The 24781-nt window shown below is 38.1% G+C and overlaps 1 protein-coding gene across 2 annotated transcripts in view; it reads left to right on the forward strand.

The window, feature by feature from the left end:
* RNF180 (ring finger protein 180) overlaps positions 1–24781 on the forward strand; it is a 283154-nt gene that overhangs the window by 62109 nt on the left and 196264 nt on the right. The window contains exons 3-5 of one of the 2 annotated variants that reach the window (XM_070357832.1): positions 8853–8948; positions 10554–11513; positions 14313–14348. In XM_070357832.1, the coding sequence (XP_070213933.1) occupies positions 8853–8948; positions 10554–11513; positions 14313–14348 (1092 nt within the window). The remainder of the gene's footprint in view (positions 1–8852; positions 8949–10553; positions 11514–14312; positions 14349–24781) is intronic. The other variant, XM_070357833.1, reaches the window with a different exon arrangement.

Consider the following 24781-nt stretch of genomic DNA (forward strand, 5'->3'; position numbering starts at 1 on the left):
TCTGAAAATTTTCATTTCACTTGCTGTTGAAGCCTGGCTTGGAAAATTTTGAGCATTACTTTGTGTGCAGTTGTGCAGTAGTTTGAACATTCTTTGGCATTGCCTTTCTTTGGGACTGGGATAAAAACTGACCTTTTCCAGTCCTGTGGCCACTGCTGAGTTTTCCAATTTGTTGGCATATTGAGTGCAGCACTTTCACAGCGTCATCTTTTAGGATTTGAAATAGGTCAGCTGGAATTCCATCACCTCCACCAACTCTGTTCATAGTGGTGCTTTCTAAGGCCCATTTGACTTCTCACTCCAGGATATCTGGCTCTAGGTGAGTGATCATACCATTGTGGTTATCTGGGTCATTAAGATCTTTTTTGTATAGTTCTTCTGTGTATTCCGGGGTCCAGCCCCGGTGGATCCAGGGAATTCGAAGTGGGGACGGCGTTGGCGAGATCAGAAAACAACTGCTTAATTAAACGTTTATTAAGGATATAAAGAGTGGTGAAATAAGGATAGCTTAGCGAAGAGATTCAGTGAAGACAAGAGGCTGAATAAAATTCCAAAGCAGGGAATTTACATCACCTATGAAGGCCGCAGGCATCCTCCCATTCTCCCGAAGGAGAGGAGACACTAAGGCCTCCCTGGTCAGATCTTAGAAGCCCAGGCAAAATTAGTAGGCTTGATGAGCTTCCCTGCCTCAGAGGAAAAGTTCAGCTAGAAGGTGAAAGAAAGAACGACATGGAGAGACCAAATTTCCGTGAACAAAAAGAACGTACTTTATTTTCCAAAGTAGTTTTATACCTTAAGTTGTGCATAGAGGATAATGGGGGAAGGGGTAGAGTCATGCAAGGACAGCAGTTCCTAATCCTTATCGAAGCCAGGCTTTCAAACTTATCATGTACAAAAGTTTAGGTGATTTACATCATCTTCTGGCCAGGAGGCCTGTTAACATTTTAAGAAACTTATTTTTCTCTGAAGGTGATTATTCTAAAGTCAGGCACCAGCCTCCAAAAAGCATTGGATAAAGTTGCATTCCTATAGGGCAAAGGTGAGGTGGGCTCAATCAAGAAAAGAATTAACTCAAGGGTCCAAGGTTACAAACATTGAGGCTACTACTTACATTTCTATACACCCATTATATCAATCAATACACTGCCAAGGACACAGTAGGTAAGGGATATGGAGACTTAGCAGCAAACATTGGCCCAACAAGTGAAAAACCCTTCACCAATACAATTTCTAATCAATCTTTTAACTACTCAAAGGAATCTGTGTTTAGACAGTTTAGAACATCTCCTGCCTCTCACAGTTGGGAGGCTCTGAACAATCACATGTTGCCGGAAAAAACATTTTCAGGCAGGCTAGAGGACTTCCAAAGGAGTTTGTAGGTTGAAACATTGTCACACCCAGGAATTATTAACTGGAGCTGTAAGCTAACTCTTTTTTCAGAGAGAGGTAGTGGGGGACAGCCCCCATAAAGTCAGAGGTGTAGGTGAAAGCACAAAGCAGAAAGTAGGCAGACTCTGGTTTTGGGGGTAGATGCTCGAGAATTTCCAGGGAGACTCCTGAGGCTTGATCCCGCCTTTGCGTATGCCGAGCCTCCTTCCTCATGACCTTTGGCAGGGGCGGAGCTCGCTCCCCGCATCTGCCATCTCTTCTTCATATCTTCTGCTTCTGTTAGGTCCATACTGTTTCTGTCCTTTATTGTACACATCTTTGCATGAAATGTTAGTCCCTTAGTATCTCTAATTTTCTTGAAGAGATCTCTAGTTTTTCCCATTCTATTGTTTTCATCTATTTCCTTGCATTGAGTATTTAGGAAGGCTTTCTTATCTCTCCTTGCTTTCTTTGGAACTCTGCTTTCAGAAGGATATATCTTTCCCTTTCTTCTTTGCCTTTTGCTTCTCTTTTTTTTTCAGCTATTTGTAAGGCCTCCTCTGACAACCATTTGCCTGTTTGCATTTCTTTTTCTTGCAGATGGTTTTGTTCACCGCCTCTTGTACAATGTTCGGAACTTCTGTGTGTAGTTCTTCGGGCACTCTATCAGATCTAATCCCTTGAATCTATTTGTCACTTCCACTGTATAATCATAAGCGATTTGATTTGGATCACATGTGATTGTGGTTTCCCCCTTCATATTCAGTCTTTTCATCCCCACCCCAAACCTGACAATTGCTGATCTCTTCTCTATCCCCATAGTTTATTATGCTGGTTCACCTTGAAGAGGGAGAACAACTTCAATAAGCCTGTAACTTCTCTACCTTCCCCTGGATTCTTATTTGGCCTCCACCTCCTGGGTCAGATAAGTGTATTAACATATTTGTTTCTGTGGTGAAGGGTTCTAGTTTCTCTATTATCTACCCAGACTCTCAAGATCAGAGACAAACTGATGTGTGTTTCAATTCATCCTTACCGGTACCATCTTTTCCTTGCTCTTCCCTAATTTACATCCGCCTTGCTTGCCTGACAGCCTCTGTCTTAGCAGGCACTGTGTCCCTGGGTCATAGGGGTTTGCCCATCTAGGTGCTCCTGTCCCTTTCAGTTATAGTTCTGGGTCCAGCATTGTATTCCTGCCACTCTCTCAGGAGTAGAGGATTTTGTTTTTCATCAGTGCTCCAAAGGTCATAATGTGTATTGTCCTTTCCCTAGTAATTTAAGGCTTTTCTTTGGTTGGAGAGACAAGGAGAAGAGATCTGGATAGAGCTTTATGCCTGACACACACATAGTGGCTGCTATTCCTCTCCACCCAGGCCTGCACCATGTTGGATTTTTAATTGGATACCAAAGATTATAAATTTCATTTTGTAGAGTATTATATTTTGTTTTATTCTTTTAAAGGATTTTATGTTTCATTCTGCCTAATAGTTGTTGTAGATAAGTTTGATAATTTAGAAACTTATTTTTAGGTTTTTTAGGGTGGGTTGAGAGTAGTCCTTATTCTAAGGCTTAATTTGCCCCACTTTTAGGGAATGACCCTTTGGGTCACTACTGAATGCCTCATTATTGAATGAGTCCTTTTCCATCAGACCGGTTGGAACATAATGATTCCTGGCCCTGTGTGAGCTCTTGAAAGTGTTTGGCTTATAGCCTCTGTAATTGTTCTTTCCCCTGTAGGTGTTCTTAGCACAGTCTCCTGGAGTTTTACTCTAAGCATGACCAGATTAGAATTTGATCAAAGACTCAAGGGGAAACCATATACAAGTTTCTGAGGCTTTTTTCTTCTTATTTCTCTTGGATACCGTGCCCTACAAATTTTAGTTTGCCTTTACCTCTAAAAAATCTGATTCCTGTTTCCTCAACTCAGAAAGCTGACCAGACTCTGTTGGGGTTCCTTCAATTGTCTCCAGAATAAAAGTCTATATGACTGTAAGCTCCGTTAATTTATTTCTCTCAGAAGTCACTATTTCGCTGTCTGTTGTCCCACTGACTGAGAATAGTTGTTTGTTACATTTTGTTCGGTTTCCTAGTTGTTTGTTGCAGGAAGCTAATTCTAAATTCCTATTCCTTTATGGTGCTAAGTGGAATTCCAAAAATCATTGTTTTCTTCTTTCTCCTGTTTGTAGGATACTTATTTTCTCTTGATGCTTACTTTTGTCACTGAATTTCAGCAATTTTATTAAGAGCCGTAGTTTCCCTTGTGTTTACGCTGTTTAAGAATCCTTGAGTTGCTTTGATCTATACTGCTACTGCTAAGTCACTTCAGTCGTGTCCGACTCTGTGCAATCCCATGTCCGGCAGCCCACCAGGTTCCCCCGTCCCTGGGATTCTCCAAACAAGAACACTGGAGTGGGTTGCCATTTCCTTCTCCAATGCAGGAAAGTGAAAAGTGAAAGTGAAGTCGCTCAGTCGTGTGGCCTTTGGAAAATTTGGCCATGATTTATCCTACTGTCCTGTCTTTTCTCCGCTTACACGTGTTGCTGTTGTTTGTCAGTTGCTAAGTTGAGCCTAACTCTTTGCAACTCTGTGGATCACAGCAGGCCAGGTTCCTCTGTTCTCCATTCAAATTCATGTCCATTGAGTCAGTGATGCTGTCTAAACATCTCATCCTCTGCCACCCTCTTCTCCTTTTGTCTTCAGTCTTTCCAAGCATCAGATTTTTTTCCAGTGATTCAGCTTTTTGCATCAGGTGGCCAGAGTATTGAAGCTTCAGCTTCAGCATCAGTCCTTCCAGTGAATAGTCAGGATTGACTTCCTTTGGGACTGACTGGTTTGATCTTGCAGTCCAGGGGACTCTCAAGAGTCTTTTCGAGCACCATAATTTGAAAGCATAAGTTCTTTCACACTCAGCCTTTTTGGTCCAACTGTCGTATCCATACATAACTACCAGAAAAACCATAGCTTTGACTATATTATTTTTGTCAGCAAAGTGATGTCTCTTTTTTTTTTTTTTAATGTCTCTGCTTTTTAATACACTGTTTAGGTTTGTCATAGCTTTCCTCCCAAGGGGCAAGTGTCTTTTTTTTTTCCGTTTGTTATTTTTTTTGCCAGGCCCAGGGCCCCTGACCTCTGGACAAAGTCCATGGTAGGCTGTGGTGGGGGGAGGTGGGGCAGTGGGGTAAGGGGTGTACAGGTTGTCATCCTTACTTTCGTCTCAAACCACAGGCCAGCAGAAGTGTTTCAGGGTTCACACTTCAGTTCATTACAATGCTGACAAGTTTCTACTTTTATAATTGCTTGAGAAAAAAACTCTCCAAAGTGCTGACGTGTGCCTGGGTCCACCCCCACATTCCTGGCCCCTCGCCACAGATGCTTACTTGCCAGGCACACAGCCGGCATGGGCACCCCAGGCCCCTGCCCCCACCAGGACAGGGCTGCTCTGCCACGGGACTTTGGAAAGCAGGGCAGTGGTGGGCGCAGGACAGGGATCCACCCTGACCTCATGGCCAACCCCCGGCCTGTCTCCTCTTGTGAACAGTGGGCTGGCAACACTTAGGGCTGCCCTGAGGATCTCCAGGCTAGGCTGGGAGGCAGGGTGCTCCAGGGGTCCTGTCAGCCACCCTATCATCATGGTCAGGTCAGGAAGGGAGAGGAGCAACCATCTTTTAATTTCATGGCTGCAGTCACCATCCACAGTTGATTTTAGAGCCCATGAAAATAAAATTTGTCTCTGCTTCCATTTGCCCCTTTCTATTTGCCATGAAGTGATGGGACCAGATGCCATGCTTTTAGTTTTTTTTAATGTTGAGTTTCAAGCCAGCTTTTTCAGTCTCTTTCACCTTCATCAAGAAGCTCTTTGGTTCCTCTTTGCTTTCTGCCATTAGAGTGATATCATCTGCATATCTGAGGTTTGATATTTCTCCCAGCAATCCCTCCACTCTTCCCCAGGAGCATATTGGACACCTTCTGACCTGGGGAGCTCATCTTGTAGCAGAGGTGTTTCAGGATTCACACTTCAGTTCATCATGACGCTGACAAGTTTCTACTTTTATAATTGCTTGAGAAAAAAACTCTCCAAAGTGCTGACGTGTGCCTGGGTCCACCCCCGCATTCCTGGCCCCTCGCCACAGATGCTTATTTGCCAGGCACACAGCCAGCATGGGCACCCCAGGCTCATCTTGCATCTTATCATATCTTTCTGCCTTTTTATACTGTTCATGGGGTTCTCGAGGCAAGAATACTGGACTGGGTGGACCATGTTTTGTCAGAACTCTTTGCTATGACCCATTAGCCTTGGGTGGCCCTGCACAGCATGGCTCATTGAGTTACTGAAGTCCCTTTGCCACAAGGCTGTGATCCATGAAGAGGCATTTACATTTATGTTACACTATTTGATGTTTCCCATAAATCACTTCAATTTTGCTCATTTTTTTCCTCTTTTTTCTTCCTATGCTAGACTTTTTCCCATCATTTTTACTTCTATATGTTCATGTTCGCTGATATTTTCTTCTACAGTATCAATTTGCTAATAAGTGAAACTTTTAATTTCAGAAGTTTTTTCTCTAGGTAAACCATTCATTTAGTATTAAGGTAATTTATCTTCTCATTATACTCATGAAAATATGTGTCATAGCTGATTTAAAGTCTGCCTGTTTATTCAATCTTCTCCACTTTGGGGGAGATTTTTTTTTTAATTTATTTTTTAATTGAAGGATAAATGCTTTAGAGAATTGTGTTGGTTTCTGCCAAACATCAGCATGATTTTTCTACCAAACGTCAACATGATGGAACGGGGGGGATATTTCCATTGAACAATTTTTCTCCTGGTTGTGGGTCACATTTTTTTTTTTTTTACTACATAATCTAGTAATTTCTCTTGTAGGTACAACATTTTGATTTAACATTACTGAGTGTCTGGATATTATTCTTCCTTTAAAGAATGTTTTAGCAGACATATGAGTTATTTGTGATTGAATTTCATTCTTTGGAGGGTTATATTCAACTTTATTAGGGTTGCTTTTTAGTAGCCTTTACTCTTGGGCTAATTTAGCCCTACTTTTAAGACAGAACTCTTCTGGAATCGCTCCTAAATATTCCATATATTCCTTGAGATCCTTCTGCTCTGGCTGCTTGGAACTTGAACATCTTCCCAGCTTTACTGTGAGCCCTGTGTGAATAGTTATGCTTCATTGGAAGATGTCTTTTCCAGGGTAAATTTTCTTTATCAATTGTCTGATATCTCACCCTACATACCTCCATAATAGTATTCAACCAAAAATTTAGAGGAATTACTATACAGATTTCTGGAACTTTTTTCTAATTACAGGCCTCTCCTTGCTGGTACAACAGTCCTGTAAATTCTAGCTGTTTAGCCTTTATAGCCTCTGATCTTAGTCTTAAATCAGCAAGGCTGCCATACACTAATTGAGTTCCTCCTCCCTACACCAAGGTTCTGAAAGTTCCCTGAAGCAGATATCCAGGGTTATTTTTAGGCTAACCTCATTTATTTGACTTCTCTGAGAGATCACAGCCCTGTGCTTTTTTTCTTCTTCTTTGGTCTAATGTCTTAAAACAATAGTATATTTTGCCTAGTTTTATCAGTTGTAATGGTGAGAGCATGTCTAATACCACTTACTTTAGTATTGTCAGGACCAGAAGTAATCAATGTATTTTATTTACATCAATTTTAAATAAAATTTTAATTATGTAAGTATAACTTATTTTCCCATTAAAACAATTTTCCATGAAAGTTAGTTTCCTTTTAGTAACTTTCCTAATCTTGAACTTCTTTCTTTCTTCAAACCATGTGATATCAATTTGGTACACAGCCTGTAAGGTACCTTTTCTATTTATATACATATATTTCCATAGAAAAGTTATAATATTGATTTTTTTAGGTTGTGTATGCTTATAATATCATAATTCAGAGTATATTTACTTCTTTTTCACTTGCTTTAAAAAAACAGTGTGTATTAGAGATGTACCTTATTATTAAATTTATTTCACACTATATGTTGAGGTAGTTAATATGTTAAATAATGTGATATTTTCATATGATAGTATTTTCAGCCAGAATATAGATTGGTCCTCAGTAGCTCATCTCCTGGACTTATTGCAAATGCTTTCCATTTTTTTCCAGGCCTTTCCAGCCATACTTTTAGAAATGTTGCCCTATTTCTCTCTGTCCCAAGTACTGCTCTTGCCTGGGGACAGACAGGCTTTAAATCCACCCCAAATAGTTCCCCAGGGCCCTTTTTGTTTCCGTTTGTCACAACTTTGGCATAGGTCATTCTTTGTGTTGTTCACATCTGCTATGTACTTGCCCTGTTCTTGTCACTCAGCCCTTTCTGTCATCTCATAGAATGAAATTCTGTAGACCTGGAAGGGACCTGAGCCAGTTATCTAGCAGAATTTAACGGGAAAAGAAACAGAGACTCAGAGAAGTAAAGCAACTGTCCTAAGGTCACAGAGGACACAGAGGTACTAAAGACCCAACTGGGAAGTCATAGCGTCTCAACTATGCTGCTGCTACGGCTAAGTCGCTTCAGTCGTGTCCGACTTTGTGTGACCCCAGAGACGGCAGCCCATCCGTCCCTGTGATTCTCCAGGCAAGAACACTGGAGTGGGTTGCCATTTCCTTCTCCAATGCATGAAAGTGAAAAGTGAACGTGAAGTTGCGAAGTCGTGTCCGACTCTTAGCGACCCCATGGACTGCAGCCCACCAGGCTCCTCCGTCCATGGGATTTTCCAGGCAGGAGTACTGGAGTGAGGTGCCATTGCCTTCTCCAGTCTCAACTATAGATCACATTTATTTCTGCAAATCTACTTCAAAAGGCCAAAATTGTCCCTGAAATTTTTGCCATACTTACACAGCTGAAATTTAGGGCCTTTTTAGTTCCCTGCACAATTATTCCTCTCCCCCAATCCTCTAAAGCTTTTGTCTTCTCTTTTTTCTTTTGCTGTGCCACATCAGGATCTTAGTTCCCCAAACAGGCATCAAACCCAGGCCCTCAGCAGTGAAAGCGTGGAGTCCTAACCATTAGTGAAAGTGTGGAGTTCCCCTTTTAAACTTTTCTTGAGCATCTTGATGGTGAATATAGTAACTCCTTTATTCTGTTATTAGATTCCGAGATTGAAGGCTGGGGAAAGTTGTCATGAATAGTTTTTCTCACATACAGAATAAAATAGGGTGCCAGATTTGTCCATTCAGTGACTTTGTGCTCATGTTTTAATTTGATGGTCTCAGTGAAGTAGAGGGATTTTTTTGTTTGTTTTTTTGTTAATTTAAATGTGGCTATTCCGTGAAAAAAACAAAACAAAACTTTATAGATTTGTCTTGGCAATGGGAATAAGGAGAGAAGGGCAGTATGTATTTCCTTCCTACCTAAAAGTGAATTTATATTTTTGTGTTTTACTTAAATATGAATTTTGTGAAATAAAATCTGAACTAGTCATGACTAATATCATACATTTTGATATAACAGAATACAAATGATTCAGCTGATGATGAAAATATTTGTCATGTGTGGCACATGAATATAGAAGCTCTTCCAGAATGGATACAGTGCCTGATACAAAAAGTAAGTTCCTTAGTTTCTGAGTAAATTTAGGAATATACTACTTTCAGAATGTTTTTGTCCTCATATTAGAGCTATTTTTCTTGAATGCATTGTTTCAGGAAACATGAAAGTGTATGTAACCCTTGATTACACTTACTGCTTTCATTATTACTGGAGTGCTCTGAGTACTTCTATAACTCAGACTTTGCACTTTAAAATTCCCCTTCTTTGAATTCTCTTTCCACCACTACCTACTTGTTCCATCAATTTCTTAGGTCTTTATTCTTAATTGAGGCATCGCCTAGCCAATCTATCAACTGCCTCTCCCAACTATTACCACCAAACACTTCCTTTCTCCCTTCTCTACTTTATATATCTATCTATGTTTTACACACACATTTTACAAGATATGTAGAACCTGTAAATATGCTTAAGTATGTATAACATACATAAATTATTATGCACATCCATACATATATGCACATACATATACATACACATCCACATACATGAATGACTTACTGATCATGTTAATCACCTCGATGCTCTACTAGGATATAAACTCCATGAAGTCAAAAGTTTTTGTTTTGTTCATTATGTATTATATCCCCCAGTACCTAGAACAGTCCCTGTGAAGTGAATGAAATATCCTGTGGGTATCACTCATGTATGCACACACATGTAAAATAAACTTGAAAATTAATGACTCTTACTGGCACAATCAGAATGAAAAAAACCACACTTTTAAGAATCCTTAATGAAATAGTATAAGAGCAGGAACTTGTTCAATGTGGCCTCATTATTTCTCCCAGTTCAAAACACCTAAGTACTAGAAAAGTATAGAAAATCATATCAAATATGATTTGGGGGAAATATAGTTGCTTTTCTCCACTGACTAGCTTACTTTTTTGGTTAAAAAATACCATTAGCTAGATATCTCTTGCATTCATTCTCACATTGTAGTGATTTCCTGGGAGAATGCCAGGGTACTGCTTATGTGTCCTGAACTTTGTAAAATGTATTAGCACATTTCAGATATTCCACTATTTCTGTTAAAAGATATTTTTAAGCTATTTCACTATTTATTTGTAATCTGAGTAGAGAAAATGAACTAACTGATACATGCAACCAATATCTTCCAGTTGTATGTAAAAAGGCAGGAAGAGCTTTATTCTGCTGTTTGGGTAAAGTTCCCTCCCACAGTGCTTGGTATGCAAGAAGTGTATCAAAACAGACACTTTTCTCTGAGATTTTACTTGCAAATTAAGCTCTGTAGACCGATTTGCTTCCTGGTTCCATAGTGTATTTTTCTTTTCATTAGTTCACACTGTATCCATATTCAGTCTATTGTCTAAAAGACTCTTTAGAATCTTGGGAGTATTGTGTAGACGGGTGTGATGTGCACTATGTTATCATTCTAGACCTTTGGAGCTTCTTATCTCTGTTTATTGGAAGGTTTGTTTCCATTTACCGTTCTGTCTACTAATCAGAAAACAGAAAGCTGGCCTTTTCTGTGGCATAGAAAACTTTCATGTGGTCGGCTTAAAAAAAAACAACAAAAACTCACATTCTCTTTGGTTACTTTACAATGAAAGCATTGTTTTTATTTTCCTTTATTACCTGTAGGCCCAGTGGACAGTTGGAAAACTGAATTGCCCTTTCTGTGGGGCCCGTTTAGGGGGCTTTAATTTTGTCAGCACTCCAAAATGTTCCTGTGGCCAGCTTGCAGCTGTACATCTCTCCAAGAGCCGTACCGATTATCAGCCAACACGGTCAGGCCGACTAATGAGACCATCGCTGAAATACTTGTCACATCCTAGAGTTCAGTCAGGTTGTGACAAGGAAACTCTGCTGACAGGTGGCGCCTCCAGAAACAGAAATCACAGGTTTTTAAACATGGGCCCAAATAATAATGGTCCTGGAAGATTAACTGAAGCACTCTGCCTGGAGGTACGGTCAACATATTTCAAGATGAAGAACGAAAAACTGCTCTTCAAAGCGTCAGATCCAAAATACCAGCTTTTTGTTCCACAGCTAGTGACCACCAGATGCGCTCCGAGAGCTTTTCATAGAAAATCACATAGTTTGGATCTGAGCATCAGTGAGAAACTGACTTTATTACCCACTTTATATGAAATCCATAGTAAGACTACTGTGTATCCTGGGCTCAATGAGACACAGACTGTTGACCTTCCGAGCTTGCCTTTAGAATCGAATAAAAATAACTGTTCCTTTCAGATTTCATCCAGTTTTGATCCTAATATGCTGCTGCAAAGATTTTCAGTGGCTCCCCGTGAGACCCAGACACAAAGAGGAGGAGAATTTCAGTGTGGTCTAGAAGCTTCTGCCGTGTATTCTGGCCATGGTAGTCCTAACAGCCTGACTTTCCTGATGGACCTGCCCGTAGCTGGCAGGAGCACGCTGGAGGCCGAGGACCAGGAAGAGCACCTCTCTCCTCTGAACTTCCTGCACTCGGGCAGTTTTTCACTGGGTGCAATTAATCAGAGGCTCAGTAAGAGAGAGAAGAGCAAGCTGAAGAATCTGAGACGGAAACAACGAAGGCATGAGAGGTGGCTGCAGAAGCAGGTAATTTTTAATAGAGTTTCCTAAAAACCCTATATTATAAATGTCAGATGTTGGGGAGAGGAGCAAACTTTGAATACCTTTATTATAAAAACTTAGGTCTGAGTGATTTCTGAAATGACATTTCACCAAGTGAACTTAATAATCATACAGCTCTGTTATAACTGGCAGGTATAATCATGTCTCTGTGCTTACACATATTTAGAAAATGCCCTTTTGTGAGGTTTTCCCCAATTTTGCAAATACTTCAAAGGAACATTCCTTTCATGATATTGAGGCTAGGTTGTCATACACATTTGAAATATATTCAAGTTAGGATTGTTTTGCAGTATTGATTTTTCAGGTTAAATTGAAACAAAGTCTCCCTGAGTAAATGCAGTATAGTAAGAAATTCATTCATTTTCATTACATTTAGTTTAAATGGATATTTTCAATGAGCCTGGTTTAATTATGTGCCCAAATGAGCCAGATATGGGTAACTGGGCTGAACTGTGAAAATTATCTACAGGATAATTGACCATGTAATTTTATGGGAGAGGGTGCTTCTCTGTGGTTTGAACTCCTGTACCCATAATGACACATTCAGGGGTGGGGTGTGTGAAGGAAACCAATGTTACGTCCTTCAATTAAAGACAGTGGATGAGGTGCTCATGAAAATTTGGAAGTTTGAGGACTGGCTTATTTCTATTTAAACTGTTTTTGCATATTGGCTTTATTATTTACTTGGTCATAGATTGCAGTCCTTATTAATTAGCATAGTAAATATTAACAGTGTTCTCAGAGCTAAAATATAGAAAGCTACAACTTTATGTAAATAGTTCATTCTTAGTTAAGCAAACTCATTAGTGTTTATGAGCTTAGTTATGGGCCAAATAAAATTACTGCATTAAGTGCTTCAATCAGGTTAAATGTTTTCATCTTTTGGTTAGATTGTTTACTATATTTTTGGCTGGTTTCTGACAAAAGCAGTTTAGTTTGGTTTCTTTGCAAGTAATATGTGATATCAAAGCATATATTGTAGTATATAAAAAGTGAATATATTTTAGCACCATTATAATATACTTTATAGTTTAATTTATCAGAGCTGTAAAGTTCAAAAATTTATTGAAAATTTGACTGAAACCTAGATAAATTAGAGATGATCACATTAGCTATGTTAACAGAAATAATACCTTAAAAACAGTGTGGAGAGCTCTAAAATAATTCTCTTAACAAACAGAAACTTCAAAGAAGTATGGGAATTATCCTTGTACTGTATTGTAAATACATACAAATAGCATCTTTACAGTTTTCAATATGTGTTTAATTCTTAGGCTAGGTTCATCTAAAAACCTCAGTTACGTTTTTAATCATTTTCTAGTGTAGGAACACACTTTTTTCACACAGTTTAAAGCAAAGACCAAAACTAATGGTCTTTTTGTTTTTTAATGAAGTTGCTTTTATTCATTCATACACATGTGACTTAACCAATCTGCTTAGATGATTGAAATGAATGAGTCTTAGTCAGACCTGTGACAAGTCAGTACAGGAATGGTATAGTGGGACCCCATTTGGTTGCTTGCACAGGAGCTGCAGGCAAACAGATGCCCAGTGTGTCCTTAGCAAAGACAATCTGAAAGCGTGTGGCTGCATAAAAATGACACACACCCACAATGTGAGTACACACTGTGGTTTGAGTCAGAAGGAAGAACAGTATTTAGTAATCAGTTTTACTAACTCAAGGAAAAGTATCAATCCTAGAAAGAGTTAATATTCAAGATGAATTAATGGCTCAAATATTCAGCTCATTTAGTGTTTAATGAAGATTAGTTGATTATGTAAACATTCATCAAATATCTGTTTTGTGTATCATGCTTTAGGGTAATGACTTAAAAACAGATCCTGCTCCCTTTTTAATGAGAAAGATATGCATACAAGATATAAAGAAAAAGTTACCTATTATTAATGATAATCTTTAAAGGTTAAAATAATTGGTTGGAATAATAGATTTCTGACTTTCATTTGATATTTTAAATTATTTTTTTGTGTAAACTAGAAATCTTTCGGTGGCAGATACCATGATAGAAAATGTTAATGATGCTACAAAAAGTTATTTACATGTTTGAAGCTTAGGGATATAAATAAGATTAATGTTAAAGCAGAAACTGCAGCCAATTTTCAGTGTTTTTGTTCAGCAGATGTTAACTGAGCATCTACTTTGGGAAAATCCTTTTTTTTTTTTTTATTGAATATAATCTTTTGGGTGTATTTTTTAACGCATGCAATAAACTTGATTTATTCTTGGCATACAACTCTATGATCTAAATATATCTATAAAATTCATTTAACAACCACCAAAATGAATGTTCAGAACAGTTCCATCTCCCCTCAAATTTCCCTTGTGCCTTTATAATTATACTATGATTAAATCTTGCAATCATACCCTTGTCCCATCCCTTACTCACAAAAACCACTGATCTATTCTGCATTACTTCAGTTTGTCTTTTTGGTAATTTTATAAAATAATAATGTGATGTTCATAAAATTAGAATATATAGTATGTAATGTTTTGAGACTTACCTGTGAGATCCATCCATGTTGTTGTATATGTCTATACACATCTATAGTTTGTTGTATACATATACATATCTATAGTTTGTTGTTTTTTTGCTTAATAGTATTCCATTGTATGAATGAACCACAGTTTATCCGTTTACTTGTGGAGGACAGGTAGGTTATTCCAGGTTTTGGCAGTTAGGAATAGAGCTGTTACGAACATTCACGTACAGGTTTTTGTGTGAACCTAAGCTTTCATTTCTCTAGGGTAAATGTCCGGGAGTGGGGTTGCTGGATTGTATGGTAAGTGTATATTTAAACTTTACACATAACTGTCAAATTGTTTTTCTGAGTGACCATACCATTTTTCAGTCCAAGCAGCAGAGTCTAAGAGTTCCTTTTGCTGTGCGTTCTCATAAACACCTGATATACTCTATTTTTAAAATTTTGTCCTTAATAAATATGTGGTAGTGTCACATTGTGATTTTAGTTTGTGTCTCCCTAACGACGTTGAACGTTTTTCAGGTGCTTATTTTGCCATTTGTATATACTGTTCAGTGAAGTATCTTTTCAAATCTTTTAGTCATTTTCTTAATTGACTTGTGTTCTTCCTGCTGGATTTTGAAAATTCTTTATACACTTTGAATGTAAGTTCTTTGCTGATTTATGATTTGTAAAGATTTTCTCCCAGTCTGTAGCTTGTCCTTTTATTTTCTTAGAAAAAAACCTTTTCTTTTTTTCTGTAAAGGAAACTATATTTAATTTTGATGAAGTTACTATTTCTCAAATTTATTTTTAATGAATTATGCTTTTGGTGTCCTATCTAAGAACTCTGCCTAGCTCTAGTTTATGAAGATTTCCTATGACTTCTTCTGAAAGTTATATAATTTTAAATTTTATATTGAGGATTATGATGCATTTTGAGTTTTTTTTTTTTTTAAATAAGGTGTGGGATTTAGGTTGAGGTCCCTTGTTTTTCATAGAGATACTTGAATGTTCCAGAACCATTTGTTGAAAACACTGTTCTTTCCCCATTGAAATGCTTCTGCAGCTTTGTCAGAAATCAGTTGGCTGTATATATGTGGGTCTATTTCTGGACTCTATTCTGTTCAGTTTATTTTTGTGTCTCTCCCATTGCCAATAGCCCTTTTTCTTGTTTCTTGTAGCTTTATACCAAGTCATTAGAATAGGGTACTGTAATCCCTTCAACTTTATTTTTCTTTTTCAGAATTGTTTGTTATTCTAGCTCCTTTACCTTTCCATATAAAATTTAGAATCAACCATTTTTCTCTTTAGAAAAAATAGACCAACTTGGGGAGAAAGGAAATCTTATTTTTTCCCGTCTGTGAACACAATATGTCTCTCCTTTTACTTAGGTCTTTGATTTCTTTCATCAATTAATATTTTGCAATTTTCAGCATTCAGAACTTGCACATACTTTGTTAGATTTATACCTAACTATTTACTTTTTGTGTTATTGTTAATTTAAAAGATTGTTTTATTATTGCCTATCACTAGTTTGGCTTAGACGGTAAAGCGTCTGCCTACAACTCGGGAGACCCGGGTTCAATCCCTGGGTTGGGAAGATCCCCTGGAGAAGGAAATGGCAACCCACTCCAGTGTTCTTGCCTAGAGTTTCCCATGGATGGAGGAGCCTGGTGGGCTACAGTCCATGGGGTCGCAAAGAGTTGGACACAACTGAGCAACTTCACTCACTCACTCACTCATCACTAGTTTACAGAAACATAATTGACTTTTATTTTGACTTTATATCTTGTGATGTTAACAGTATATGTCTTTGACACCTCTTGTCAGATTTATCTCTAAGAATTCATATTTTTATACTGTTGTTAAATAGTATTACTTTATTAAACTTTAATTTCAATTGTTTCATTAATAATATATAGAAATAAAATTGAGTTTTGTATGTTAACTTTATATCTTGTTGTTCAGTTGCTCATTTGTGTCTGACTCTTTGCAACCCCATGGACTGCAATACACCTCGCCTTCCTGTCCCTCACCATCTCCCCAAAGTTTGCCCAAGTTCTTGTCCATTGCATTGGTACAGTCTTACATCTTACAACCTTTCTAATCTCGCCTGTCAAGAATAGCAGAGTTTCTGTATGTTTCTCTAGGTTTTCTACTTAGATCTTACCTGCAAAAAAAAAGCATTTTTTCCTTTCCAATTTGGTTTTTTCTTTCTTGTGTTATTGAGTGAGCTAGAACATCGAGTACAATGTTGAGTAGAAGTGATGAGAGGAGATATCCTTGTCTTTTTCCTGATGTTAGGAGGAAAGCATTCAGTCTTTCATCAATAAATATTATCTTAGATATGGGTTTTGGGTAGATGCTGTTTATCAGGTTGAGGATGTATTTTTCTATCCCTAGCTTGCTGCAGGTTTTATCATGAATGGATGTTGAATTTTTTCAGATGCTTTTTCTGTATCAATTGATATGATTATGTGTTTTTAACGTGAATTTGAAGTCATTATCAAATATTGAGCCAGTTTTCATTCCCACAGTAAATACTTTGTTATGTTGTACTTTTCTTTCTGTATATTGCTGGATACTCTTTGCCAATATTTTTTGAGGGGGTCTTTCAGTTTGTTTATTTTCTTACTTCTGTACATGAAGAATATTATCCTGTAGTTTACTCTGTTTTTGTACAGTCTTTGTCTGTTTTTTTGATAGTTCTGGCTTTAGAAAATGAGTTTATAAATTATTCTTTTCTCTTTTGTAGAAGATACTGTGGAGAATTAATATTACTCTTTTGTAAATATTTGATAATGAAACTATCTGGGCCTAGATGTTTTGCAGGGTAAGGGAGGTGAATTTAACTATGAATTCAATTTCCTTAATCTCTGTAGGACAGTTCAGGTTATCTATTTCATATTGGGTAATTTTGGTAGTTAGTTGTTTTCAGTGAATTATCAGTATTATGAATTAATGAATTATTCAGTATTCTTGCCTTGAGAACCCCATGAACAGTATGAAAAGGCAAAAAAATAAGGCACTGAAAGATGAACTGCCCAGGTCAGTAGGTGCCCAATATACTCCTGGAGATCAGTGGAGAAATAATTCCAGAAAGAGACAGAACCAAAGCAAAAACAACACCCAGTTGTGGATGTGACTGGTGATGGAGGCAAAGTCCTATGCTGTAAAGAGCAATACTGTATAGGAACCTGGATTGTTAGGTCCATGAATCAAGGAAAATTGGAAGTGGTCAAACAGGAGATGGCAAGAGTGAACATTGACATTTTAGGAATCAGCAAACTAAAATGGACTGGAATGGGTGAATTCAACTCAGATGACCTACTACTGTGGGCAAGATGATCTACTACTATGGGCAAGAATCCCTTAGAAGAAATGGAGTAGCCATCATAGTCAACAAAAGAGTCCGAAATGCAGTACTTGGATGCAATCTCAAAAACGACAGAATGATTTCTGTTCATTTCCAAAGCAAACCATTCAATATCATGGTAAACCAAGTCTATGCCCTGACCAGTAATGCTGAAGAAGCTGAAATTGAATGGTTCTATGGAGACCTACAAGACCTTTTAGAACTAACACCCAAAAAAGATGTCCTTTTCATCATAGAGGATTTGAATCCAAAATAGGAAGTCAAGAAATACCTGGAGTAACAGTCAAATTTGACCTTGGAGTACAAAATGAAGGAGGGCAAAGGTTAATAGAGCTTTTCCAAGAGAATGTACAGGTCATAGCAAACACCCTCTTCCAACAACACAAGAGAAGACTCTATACATGGACATCACCAGATGATCAACACTGAAATCAGATTGATTATATTCTTTGCAGCCAAAGATGGAGAAGCTGTATACTGTCCATAAAAACAAGACTGGGAGCTGACTGTGGCTCAGATCATGAACTCCTTATTGCCAAATTCAGACTGAAATTGAAGAAAGTAGGGAAAACGACTAGACCATTCAGGTATAACCTAAATCAAAACCCTTATGATTATACAGTAGAAGTGAGAAATAGATTTAAGGGACTAGATCTGATAGACAGAATGCCTGTAGAACTATGGACGGAGGTTTGTGACATTGTACAGGAGACAGGGATCAAGACCATCCCTAAGAAAGAGAAATGCAAAAAAGCAAAATGGCTGTCTGAGGAGGCCTTACAAATAGCTGTGAAAAGAAGAGAAGCAAAAAGCAAAGGAGAAAAGGACATATATACCCATTTCTATGCAGAGTTCCAAAGAATAGCAAGGAGAAATAAGAAAGCCTTCCCCAGTGATCAGTGCAGAGAAATAGAGGAAAACATTAAAATAGGAAAGAAAGATTAGAGATCTCTTCAAGAAAATTAGAGATACCAAGGGAACATTTCATGCAAAGATGGGCTCAATAAAGGACAGAAATGGTATATACCTAACAGAAGCGAAGATACTAAAAAGAGGTGGCAAAAATACACAGAAGAACTGTACAAAAAAGATCTTCACGACCCAGATAATCAGGATGTTGTGATCACTCACCTAGAGCCAGACATCCTGGAATGTGAAGTGGGCTTTAGGAATGTAAAGTCAAGTGGGCCTTAGGAAGCATCAACAAACAAAGCTAGTAGAGTGATGGAATTCCAGTTGAGTTATTTCTAATCCTAAAAGTTGATGCTGTGAAAGTGGTGCACTCAATATGTCAACAAAGTTAGAAAATGCTGCAGTGGCTACAGGACTGGAAAAGATCAGTTTTCATACCAATCCCTAAGAAAGGCAATGCCAAAGAATGCTCAGACTACTGAACTATTGCATTCATCTCACACACTAGTAAACTAATGCTCAAAATTCTCTAAGCCAGGCTTCAATAGAATGTGAACCGTGAACTTCTAGATGCTCAAGCTCATTTTACGAAAGGCAGAGGAAACAGAGATCAAATTGCCAACATCCACTGGATCATCAAAACAGCAAGAGAGTTCCAGAAAAACATCTATTTCTGCTTTACTGACTGACTATGCCAAAGCCTTTGACTGTGTGGATCACAACAAACTGGAAAATTCTGAAAGAGATGGGAATTCCAGGCCACCTGATCTGCCTCTTGAGAAATCTGTATGTAGGTCAGGAAACAACAGTTAGAACCAAAATGGAACAACAGACTGGTTCCAAATAGGAAAAAAAGTATGTCAAGGCTATATATTGTCACCCTACTTATTTAACTTATATGCAGAGTACATCATGAGAAATGCTGGGCTGGATGAAGCACAAGCTGGAATCAAGATTGCCAGGAGAAATATCAATAACCTCAGATATGCAGATGATTCCACCTTTATGGCAGAAAGCGAAGAAGAACTAAAGAGCCTCTTGATGAAAGTGAAAGAGGAGAGTGAAAATGTTGGTTTAAAGCTCAACATTCATACAGTATACTAACGCATATATATGGAATTTAGAAAGATGCTAACAATAACCCTGTATACGAGACAGCAAAAGAGACACTGATGTATAGAACAGCCTTATGGACTCTATGGGAGAGGGAGAGGGTGGGATGATTTGGGAGAATGACATTGAAACATGTATAATATCATGTATGAAACGAGTCGCCAGTCCAGGTTCAATGCACGATACTCGATGCTTGGGGCTGGTGCACTGGGATGACCCAGAGGGATGGTATGGGGAGGGAGGAGGGAGGAGGGTTCAGGATGGGGAACACGTGTATACCTGTGGCGGATTCATTTCAATATTTGGCAAAACCAATACAATATTGTAAAGTTTAAAAAAAATATAAAAAAAAAAAAAAAAGCTCAACATTCAGAAAATGAAGATCATGGCATCCGGTCCCATCATTTCATGGGAAATAGATGGGGAAATTGGAAACAGTGACAGACTATTTTTTTGGGCTCCAAAATCACTGCAGATGGTGACTGCAGTCATGAAATTAAAAGATGCTTATTCCTTGGAAGGAAAGTTATGACCAACCTAGACAGCATATCAAAAAGCAGAGACATTACTTTCCCAACAAAGATCCGTCTAGTCAAGGCTATGGTTTTTCCAGTGGTCATGTGTGAATGTGAGATTGGGACTATAAAGAAAGCTGAGTGCTGAAGAATTGATGCTTTTGAACTGTGGTGTTAGAGAAGACTCTTGAGAGTCACTTGGACTGCATGGAGATCCACCCAGTCCATCCTAAAGGAAATCAGTCCTGAATATTCATTGGAAGGACTTGTATTGAAGCTGAAGCTCCAGTACTTTGGCCACCTGGTGCGAAGAGCTGACTCACTGGAAAAGACCCTGATGCTGGAAAGATTGAAAGTGGGAGGAGAAGGAGAGGACAGAGGATGAGATAATTGGATGGCATCATTGACTTATTGGAGATATGTTTGAGTAAACTCCGGGAGTTGGTGATGAACCAGGAGGCCTGGCGTGCTACAGTTCATGGGGTTGCAAAGAGTCGGACACAACTGAGTAACTGAACTGAATTAATTATATAAATGGTTGAAAATATATGCATAGCATGTTCATCAGATCAGATCAGATCAGTCGCTCAGTCATTTCCGCCTCCTTGCGACCCCATGAATCGCAGCACGCCAGGCCTCCCTGTCCATCACCAACTCCCAGAGTTCACTGAGACTCACGTCCATCGAGTCAGTGATGCCATCCAGCCATCTCATCCTCTGTCGTCCCCTTCTCCTCCTGCCCCCAATCCCTCCCCGCATCAGAGTCTTTTCCAATGAGTCAACTCTTCACATGAGGTGGCCAAAGTACTGGAGCTTCAGCTTTAGCATCATTTCTTCCAAAGAAATCCCAGGGCTGATCTCCTTCAGAATGGACTGGTTGGATCTCCTTGCAGTCCAAGGGACTCTCAGGAGTCTTCTCCAACAGCACAGTTCAAAGGCATCAATTCTTCGGTGCTCAGCCTTCTTCACAGTCCGACTCTCACATCCATACATGACCACAGGAAAAACCATAGCCTTGACTAGACGAACCTTTGTTGGCAAAGTAATGTCTCTGCTTTTGAATATGCTATCTAGGTTGGTCATAACTTTCCTTCCAAGGAGTAAGTGTCTTTTAATTTCATGGCTGCAGTCACCATCTGTAGTGATTTTGGAGCCCAGAAAAATAAAGTCTGACACTGTTTCCACTGTTTCCCCATCTATTTCCCATGAAGTGGTGGGACCGGATGCCATGATCTTCGTTTTCTGAATGTTGAGCTTTAAGCCAACTTTTTCACTCTCCACTTTCACTTTCATCAAGAGGCTTTTGAGTTCCTCTCATAGTATTCCTTTATCATCCTTTTAGTTTCTGTTGGTTCTGTAATGATATTCCCCTTTCAATCCTGATAATGGCAATTTGTGTCTCTTCTCTCTTCTCTTTCTTTTAGTTTTGCTAAAGTTTTATCGATTTTATTGCTCTTTTGAACCAGCTTTTGATTTCCATTATTTTCCTCTTTTATTTGCTGTTTTCAAAGTCATTTATTTTTGGTCTTATTTTTACCTTCATTTTGCTTGCTTTGAATTTATTTTCCCTTCTTTTATAAGATATTTTTTTATGGGAGAAACTTAAGTTATTGATTGGAAATCCTTTTTTTCCCTCATCTATGCTTTTATTGTTATAAATTTCCCCTTAGTTTCTGCATTAGCTACATCCCATGACTTTTATGTTGTATTTTTTCATCAGTTCAAACTGTTGTCTAATTTCCTTTGAGATTCCATTGGGCAACCTAGTTTAAGTGGCTAGTATAATCACGAAGAGACTGAAATATTAGCATTTTGAGGAAATTTAAAAACTTCATCATGTGGAAAAGTTATTTCTTCCTCTGGATTGAAAAATGTAAAGCTGTCACTAGTATAGCTGTGTAATATTTTTAAATAATTCTATTTAAACATTTTGTTCTACTGTGTTGACATCTTAACTTTGGGTTTATTTAATATAAATAAAAGAAAGCTATTGTGAATGAGTTTACTTTACATTTATATGGAATGTTGTGTATGAGAATATAAAATATTTGACCAGTATTATGCTTTTTAATAAATCACTGAATGATTATATTACATTGTTCTGAGTGAGCTAAGAGAGTTAAGACTACTTATATTATTACAAAAGTGTCATTTAGGCACTGGAGTGAACAAGGGCTAATAAATTATATTAAGACCTACTTATTTAGATTTGCATAAAGAAGATATTATTTTTCTACAAAGGCATTAAGTTTCATTTTCTTGAATTTGCACATAGGGATATTTTTACACAGATTTTGAAGGAGTCCACTTAATGTTTTATAACTTGATTCATGTTCAAATAACACACGTATCATATTATAACTATATTTTTGGTTATCTTTTTAAAAGAAAAAATTCTGTGCTTCTGAGTTATAATAATAATTTACATATTGAACAGTTATTTATTAATTTTCAAAAAGAAAATTAATGGTTTATTGAAATAAAAATCTTCAGTTGTGAAACTTCAGAAATGAAAATACTCCAGTTTAATTAGATGGCACAGGTTTTACTGTAATATCCCATTTTGTGTGTGTGTATAGACACACGCATACCACAATTCTTTATCTGTTCACTTCTTGATGGACACTTGATAGTCAAGATACGTAAGTAAGCTGATGAACACTTAGGTTACTTCCATATCTTGGCTATAGTAAATATGCTGCTGTGAAGTTGGGGTGCATGTATCTTTTTGAATTAGTGTTCTTGCATCCAGGACTGGAATTGCTGGATCGTATAGTAGTTTTATTTTCAGGTTTTTGAGAAACCTCCACACTTTTTCCTGCAGTAACTGCATTAGTATACATGTTTAGCAGCTTTGCTCTGAGGGGTCCCTTTAATCTACATCTTTGCTAACTTGTATTATTTATGAACTTTTTGATGATAGCCATTCTGACAGCTGAGAAGTAGAACTTTATTGTGGTTTTGATTTGCATTTGTCTGATGATTAGCAATATTGAGCATCTTTTCATGTGTCTGTTGGCCATCTGTGTATCTTCTCTGGAAAAACATCTATTGAGGTCTGTGAGAGTTGGACCATAAAGAAGGCTGCATGCTGAAGAACTGCTGCTCTCAAATTGTGGTGATGGAGAAGATCTTGAGAGTCCCTTGTACTGCAAGGAGATTAAAGCAGTCAATCCTAAAGGAAACCGACCCTGAATATTCATTGGAAGGACTGATGCTAAAGCTGAAGCTCCAATACTTTGGCCACCTGATGCAAAGAACTGACTCATTGGAAAAGACCCTGATGCTGGGAAAGATCGAAGGCAGGAGAAGAAGGGAACAAGAGAGGATGAGATGGTTGAATGGCATCACTGATGCAATCGACATGAACTTGGGCAGACTCAAGGATATAGTGAAGGACAGAGTAGTCTGGTGTGCTGTAGTCCATGCGATTGCAGAGTCAGACATGACCTAGTGACTGATCAGCAACAGTGTTGTGTAAGGAAGAGAGAAAGTATTATCATCAGTAAACTAGTCCCAAAGTGACATAGAAAACTGTAGTGCATCACATATGACTGAGCTTCCTCTAGCTGTGTTTGTTGAGTAGCACCAGTCCCTGCAATTCAGCCCTTTGGGCCTAGTGTGCACTGGGATGACTGCATGGTTGATATTCTAAACCTTCACATTTCATTTATTACGTCAACCAAGATTTTCACTGCCCACCTGTTGTTCCCCCTCATTGCTCCATTTCTGCCCTCACATATTATAAAAATCATAGTCATTTGCTGGCAATGAATGCTTCCTTGTCTTGTTCAAACTTCCTTAAAACAGATGCTGAGATGTCTCACCTATTCTTCTAAGAGACGGGAACCTCACAATATCAACTTCCATGTGCCCAGAAATGGGGCAATAGCTGGAATACTCTTTCTGGCTCTGCACAACTAATTGTGATTGCCGTCACTTGAACTTTCTTTTACAAAGTAATATTTTGGAGTTAATTTTGAAGTTAAGTCTTTGAATGTGATCAAGGACTATGAGGGAACTCCAGCTCTGTTTTTCTTCTTAAGCTGGGTGGTATTATCACAGATGTTTTATTCTATCTTATATGCTTTAATATTTTATAATACATTGAAAAATCAATTATAAATTATACTTCCTTAATAATGCCATACCCTTTTTTTATACCCTTTTAATTCACTATTTCTGTTGCAAAATCTTAGCTTATTTACCTTTGTTCTCCTTGTAAAGCTAGAGACTTCAGCATATAACATAGGAAAGTGTATTTTTACCTAAGAAGTTCATTTGTTGATAATGCTTTTATAATTTATAATGCTCCATTAGAATAAAGTTGAATATGTAATAATCCATGAGAAAAATTTTCCACTAAAAAATAATTATATATCTGTGCTGCACTAGGGTATGCTGTTCAGCTTTAAAATTCTATGCTTTTAAAATGACCCTCACTAGAGTTTGTAGCACTGTGGCACCCCACTCCAGTACTCTTGCCTGGAAAATCCCATGGACGGAGGAGTCTGGTAGGCTGCAGTTCTTGGTGTCGCTAAGAGTCGGGGATGACTGAGAGACTTCATTTTCACTTTTCACTTTCATGCATTGGAGAAGGAAATGGTAACCCACTCCAGTATTCTTGCCTGGAGAGTCCCAGGGACAGAGGAGCCTAGTGGGCTGCCGTCTATGGGGTCGCACAGAATCGGACATGACTGAAGTGACTTAGCAGCAGCAGCAGAGTTTGTAAAGGTGACTTTGGTCATATTTTTCAACACAAGAGGGCGCCAAATTTCCTCTTGCAACAAACTGTCAAAATTATCTTTCCATCAAAGAATTTCATATACTGGTGG

The sequence above is a fragment of the Bos mutus genome, chromosome 20, assembly GCF_027580195.1.
Source record: "Bos mutus isolate GX-2022 chromosome 20, NWIPB_WYAK_1.1, whole genome shotgun sequence".
Classification (NCBI taxonomy): Eukaryota; Metazoa; Chordata; class Mammalia; order Artiodactyla; family Bovidae; genus Bos; species Bos mutus.